Source organism: Enhydra lutris, unplaced genomic scaffold, assembly GCF_002288905.1.
Source record: "Enhydra lutris kenyoni isolate GAN:26980312 unplaced genomic scaffold, ASM228890v2 scaffoldscaffold56, whole genome shotgun sequence".
Classification (NCBI taxonomy): domain Eukaryota; kingdom Metazoa; phylum Chordata; class Mammalia; order Carnivora; family Mustelidae; genus Enhydra; species Enhydra lutris.
This window is the reverse complement of record NW_019154140.1, coordinates 9337792-9344540: the sequence shown is the minus strand read 5'-3', so window position 1 is coordinate 9344540 and position 6749 is coordinate 9337792. Positions and strand designations below refer to the sequence as shown.

Sequence of the window (6749 nt, the reverse complement as noted above, 5' to 3'; positions counted from 1 at the left end):
AGTCTAATTTAGGTTTGGACTGTAATCACTTTCACAATTTCATAAACCTCTCATTGGATTCAAGTCACAAAAATATCTTGAAAGATAATTTGGTACGCGTTTATGGAATCATCGGTATGCTTGCTCACGCCTGTTACACACTGCTAGCCTAGGTAACTTGATTTAGTGAGAGCAAGGCCCTACACCCGAAGTCTGCAGACAGTGTTAAGTCTATAAATATTTATGATGTCCAGCTGTTAAGGCATTAAGAGCTGAACAATCCCTGGGACAGCCAAGCATTACATCTACCCTATATTATCTTTTAAAATTCTCTTGATGTAACACATTGAGCCCAGACCTCCTCTTGGCTTTATACCAAACAGTAAGTGATGTAAGTGACCCCACGGGTGATCAAACTCTTTTTTTCACAAACTGCTGCCTGATCAACAGAGCCCCAATTTTAAAAATACTGTTAATGAAAATTTTCATTAAGATTGCATAAATTTGGGAGCGCCTGGGTGGCTCAGTTGGTTGAGCGGCTGCCTTCGGCTCGGGTCATGATCCCAGCGTCCTGGGATCGAGTCCCACATCGGGCTCCTTGCTGGGCGGGGAGCCTGCTTCTCCCTCTGCCTCTGCCTGCCACTCTGTCTGCCTGTGCTCGCTCTCTGACAAATAAATAAATAAAATCTTAAAAAAGAAAAAAAAGATTGCACAAATTTGTCAATTAAGGTTTCTACATAATAGGCTTGTTAACCATGTCCTAATAAAAACTTGCAGAACAAAAAATTTGGCCACTTTTAGAACTGGTTCTGACTGAATCAAATATATAAAGATATCCTCTCTTAAAACAAGTTGTGTGGACCAGAATTTTAAATTTATTCTCATTTTAAAACTAGAAAGGTACTATAGTTAGTATAATTAACAGAATGGCTATCAGGAAGCTTGTTGTTCACATATCAAGCAATGTATTTTACATTCAGCAAACTTAATTTTATCAAATATCCTTTAATTTCACAGACAACAATATGATACATATTGTATAAGAAGCGCACAATAGTTTTGCAGTACAATTTCAAAAGTGTATACAGACTGGAGTACAGAGGTTAAACACTGGTGTACTGAAGGGCATTCTTGAGCTTTGGATAAAACTGCATATAAAACTTGCAATTCAAATATTAGCCAATCTGGAAACTTTTCATTATATAAAAATGATACTTTGAGATGCAAAATATATATATTTTTTTTACTAAACAAACTATATAAACATTTAAAATAATCATTAAAAACTCAACTTTAGAATTTATAAAGATCAGCTATAAAAATATATTGGCAGTCACTTTTCTTAGAAATGTACCATTCACTACATTACAAAATAGACTCTAACATAAAATTGCCTTAATAACCATACTATTTTAGAATCTGATAAACCTTACATTAAATTGGTTATAAAATCCTCTTGGAAAACTTTGGTATGCATCTTCAGAAGGTTTTTTAAAAATACTCTAATATCATCTTAAGGGCCTGTAAACATTCCATTCTATTAAAGCACAACAGAATAAGTAATGTATATTCAACTGCATACAGAATACAGAATCAAAAAACAATTTATTATATATTTGTAGAAAATCTCCATTCCCAGAGTAACCAAAAAAACAAGCTATTTAAAAGTATCAAACTTTTAAACAGAAGTTCACTTTCCAATCTGATAAAAAAAATGTTACAAAATCACCACACTCCATTCATGTATCTTAGATGCTTTTTAGGACAAAGCCTCAAAAATAGTTCACCCAAGCAAGTCTCAAAACCCCTCTCAAGTTCAAAAAACAAACTTTAAAAAACCCATTTAAAAGATTTGACAATAGAACAAGTATACATAATCAGAACACATAATTTATATATTTAGTTATGTATTAGCTTTTCTATTTGTAATTTAGAATTTATTGGCAGAAATAAAACAGATACACACACGCACACACAATTGAAAAGAAATTTAAGAAACAATAAGAAAGGCAAACCTACAGGGTAAACTGATTTATTTTAAAAATCAGTTTACCAGATTTCATCTTATCTGCCATTTCTGAATTCTTGGTATTTAGAAAATTCAAACTGGTGAAAGTTCATTTCCTGCTTGTTGAGTAGGTTTAATTTTTAGAGTTTCCAGTTGTGCCAGTAACTTCCTTGAGGTCATTTTCCATTTTATCTTCCGTCACCACATCTCTTGCATAAGATACTTATCTTTGAGTTGCAAAAGCCTAAATAAAAAGCTTCATTTTTGACCTTTTAATTTATAAACTCCACTAAAAAGAAAAATCCATCTAATTTTTAGGCAAGTCTGCAAAAATATTTTCTTTCTTAATCAAACACTTTTATGGGAATAAAGATCCTTCAAAGTTTTTAATTCTTCTATTAGAGTTTTGTTTTGATTTTCCAAGACTGCGACTCGATTTTCCAGGCATTTCACATATTCTTTCTTCTTTCTGCGACATTCTCGAGCAGCTTCTCTAAATATAAGCATTAAAAACCAGTGTTAGAAAAGAAGTTCACATTCTTTAAATGGTAAATGCACCTCGGTAATCCTCCCTGGTCATCTACAGACACCGAAATACACTGATCTTAGGTACAGAATTCATTCCATTTGGCCAAGGCATGTACCTGTATAACCCACTTATCAAGACAGAACATCTCTGTTGTCTCAGAAAGCTCCCACAGGCCCATTCCTGGTCAGGCCTCTCCCCAGACAACTACTGTTCTGATTTTTATCACCAGGGATGAAGCTTTTCCTATTCTACAGCCTCCTACAGAATATAGTCTGTGTCTGGTCCTTTTTTTTTTTTTTTTAAATAAAGATTTTAGGGGCGCCTGGGTGGCTCAGTGGGTTGAAGCCTCTGCCTTCGGCTCAGGTCATGATCTCGGGGTCCTGGGATCGAGCCCCGCATCGGGCTCTCTGCTCAGCGGGGAGCCTGCTTCCCTTCCTCTCTCTCTGCCTGCCTCTCTGCCTACTTGTGATCTCTGTCTGTCAAATGAATAAAATCTTAAAAAAAAAAAAATTAAAAAAAAAAGATTTTATTTATTTGTCGGAGCAAGCACTCACAAGGAGGGGGAGCGGCAGGCAGGCAGAGAAGCAGGCTTCCCACTGAGCAGGGAGCCCAATGCGGGGCTCAATTCCTAGGACCCTGGAATCATGACCTGAGCGGAAGGCAGACGCTTAACCAGCTGAGCCACCCAGGTGTTCCTGGTGTCCTTCACTCATATTTTTGAGGCTCATCGATGTTGCTGCGCGGTGGTTTTTACCTTACTGTTGCTGGTGTATTCCACTGTGCAACGATCACCACAGTTTATCGATTATTTGGGCTGTTTCTAGTTTTAAGCTGCTATGCTTATGTCTGTCTCTTTGTGAACAGATGTCCTATTTTTCCTGGATAAATACCAAGGAGCAAAATTTATGGGTCCTCCAGTTAACTTTTACACAGTTTCTTTTTTATTTGGGTTTTAATTACAAACAGTGCTTTACACCCAGCTTTGTACATGTCCTCTTAGAATATTTTTTTAAAAAAGATTTTATTTATTTATTTGAGACAGAGAGCATGTGCAGGGGAATGGGGAAGAAGCAGACTCCCTGCTCAGCAGGGAGCCCGACACGGGACTCCATCCCAGGACTCTGGAATCATGACCTGAGCTGAAGGCAGACACAACTGACTGAGCCACCAGGCCCCCCCTAGAATATTACATACATGTAGTATTAAAAAAATATTTTAAGTATTTTTCTATACTATATAATGCAGGTATTATTTGCAACTTGCTTTTCTACACATACAGTTTTAATATTTCTGTTGGTTGAGATCTCTGCCATGTGAATATTTCATTGTTAATTCATTTTCATTTCCCTAACTACTACTAGTGAGACTGAACATATTTTGGATTGCTTATGTAAACTATGTATTCATACCCCTTTTTCCATTCATACCTTGTTTTACGATGAGAAATTACAAACAACCTAACACTCTCTCTCTGCATTATACATATTAATCCTTTATCTTTTTTAAAAAGGATTTATGGGGCGCCTGGGTGGCTCAGTGGGTTAGAGCCTTTGCCTTCGGCTTGGGTCGTGATCCCGGGGTCCTGGGATCGACCCCTGCGTCGGGTTCTCTGCTTAGCGGGGAGCCTGCTCTCTCTCTCTGCCTACTTGAGATCTCTGTCATGTAAATAAAATCTTTAAAATAACAATAATAAATAAATAAATAAATAAATAAAAAGGATTTATTTGTTTGAGAGAATTGAGACCATGCCTGCCCATGTGCATGCACATGCGGGGAGGGGGCGGAGGGAGAGAGGGTCTTAAGCAAACTCAGAACTGAGCGCAGAGCTCAACCTCGGGCTTGATCTCACACCTTGTGATCAGGTCCCAGGCTGAAACCAAGAGTCAGACGCTTAACCAACTGCTCAGGCACCCCCCTGTTATCTGTTCTTCTAATCTGCCCTTTGATTTCTCACATTTTTATATCTTAAACCATAAATGTTTCTTTTTTAGTCTTTTTCTTGGTTTAGATTAAAATTCCATACATTGTATCTTCTCTTAATTTTGAAGATTCTATAGCTTAATTTTTCCACCATGAAATCTTTAATCCATCTGGAATGACTTTTGTATGTGATAGAAGATAGGAGTCCGGTTTACTTTTCTTTCAGATGTGGAGCTTTGTCAGCTAACATTTATTTTATTTTTTTTTAAGATTTTATTTGTTTATTTGACAGACCGAGATCACAAGTAGGCAGAAAGGCAGGCAGAGAGAGAGGAGGAAGCAGGCTCCCCACCAAGTGAAGAGCCCGAAGCGGGGCTCGATCCCAGGACCCCGGGACCATGACCTGAGCCAAAGGCAGAGGCTTTAACCCACTGAGCCACCCAAGCGCCCCTCAGCTAACGTTTATTAAATAAACTATCCTTTAGAAGTGTTATACTTAACTAACACGAAAAGCTATTTCTGGGCTCTACCCTGTTTGCTAATATTACTGTCTGCCCTTTGTTTATGTAAATTTGTGTTTTGTGGGTTTTTTTTTTCCGTTTTGTTTTTTTCTACCCAGGTGCCCCACTTATACCAAGTTTTGATTATGGTGGCTTTAGAGAGTATGTTTCAATGCCTAACAGGACAAATAACCTCTTTCTTTTTTTTCTTTTTCTTTTTTTAAAGATTTTATTTCACAGACAGAGATCACAAGTGGGCAGAGAGGCAGGCAGAGAGAGAAGAGGAAGCAGGCTCCCCGCCGAGTAGAGAGCCCGATGTGGGGCTCGATCCCAGGACCCCGGGACCATGACCTGAGCCGAAGGCAGAGGCTTTAACCCACTGAGCCACCCAGGCGCCCCAATGTTCTTGACCATTCTTTTTTTTTTTTTTTTCCCCCAAAGATTTTATTTATTTGACACAGAGTACAGGAGTGGCAGGCAGAAGGAGAAGCAGGCTCCTCACTGAGCAGAAAGCCCAATGTGGAGCTTGATTCTAGGACCCTGGGATCATGACCTGAGCTGAAGGTAGATGCTTAACTGACTGAGCCACCCAGGAGCCCCCGTTCTTGACCTTTCTTGCATACTTTTTTCTTCCATGTAAACTTTCATCTTGTTTTGTCCAATTCCATGGAGATCTAGAGATTCTAATTTGAATCACAATAAAATTATATGTGAATTTTGGAAGAAATGGTATTTTATATTAATAGTCCTCATCAAAGAACACTGATATTTTCTCTATGTTCCAACTGTTTTAGCTCTCAATACATTTTAAAAATGTGGATCCTATGCCTTTCCTATTGAATTTACTAAGTATTTTATGATTTGTCACTAATGTGAATATTACTTCCCATTATATTTTAAGATGTTAATTCACAGAAAAACTTAATAATTTCCTTATAATCCCTGTGGTTTTACAATTTATTATGAATTGGTATACATACAAAAGACTATATGTGTTGTAAATGTAAGTTATAAATGTAATGACAAAACGAATATATGTAAACCCAACACCGAACTTAACCAAGAGAAAATTTGATCTATACTGTTGAAGAACCCTCTGTGTTTATTTTCTAAACTTATTTTAGAAACTTAATTTAGAAAACTGCTTATTTTCTAAAACTACAACTTGTTTTCCCTCAACTTTATCTTTCTAATATTTATTCATGTTAAAGTGATCGTTCACTCAGTCAATACAAATGAACACTATCCCACTGTATAAACACAACCACAGTTTAGGTAGCTGTTCTGTTACTGATGAGTATTTCGGTGGTTTCCTGATTTTTGCTGTGTGAACATTCTTATGCACACTTCCCACAACAGTTTCTCTCAGTCACACGTGCAGAGTAAAACAGCTAAATCGCAGAGCATATCCAGGTCAACCATACAAGGTAAAGCCAATTAATTTCAAAGTGGCCATACTAATTCTCACTCCATAAGCAGTCTCTGAGTTCCACTGTCCCAATACCTTGCCAATTTCTGGTTAGACTTTAAGATTTTTGTCAGTTGGGTGGGGTGGGGATAAATGATATCTAAGTACACAGTACTAATTTGCACTTCTTTAATTGCTGATAAGGGCAAGCAATCTTTCATATGATTAACCACTTGTGTTTTCTTTTTTTTTCTTTTTTCTTTTTTTTTTTTTTTAAAGATTTTATTTATTTATTTGACAGAAATCACAAGTAGGCAGAGAGGCAGGCAGAGAGAGAGGAGGAAGCAGGCTCCCCGCTGAGCAGAAAGCCTGATGTGGGGATCGATCCCAGGACCCTGGGATCAT

At 37.5% G+C, this 6749-nt stretch overlaps 1 protein-coding gene across 3 annotated transcripts in view; it reads right to left on the bottom strand.

Annotated features, from left to right (window-relative positions):
• Positions 1-841: 841 nt before the first annotated feature.
• The window catches only part of LOC111157964 (activating transcription factor 1), an 89190-nt gene continuing 83282 nt past the window's right edge, over positions 842-6749 (bottom strand). For all 3 annotated transcript variants that reach the window (XM_022519727.1, XM_022519726.1, XM_022519728.1), the window contains one exon: positions 842-2480. In XM_022519727.1, the coding sequence (XP_022375435.1) occupies positions 2336-2480 (145 nt within the window). In that variant the 3' untranslated portion in view covers positions 842-2335. The remainder of the gene's footprint in view (positions 2481-6749) is intronic.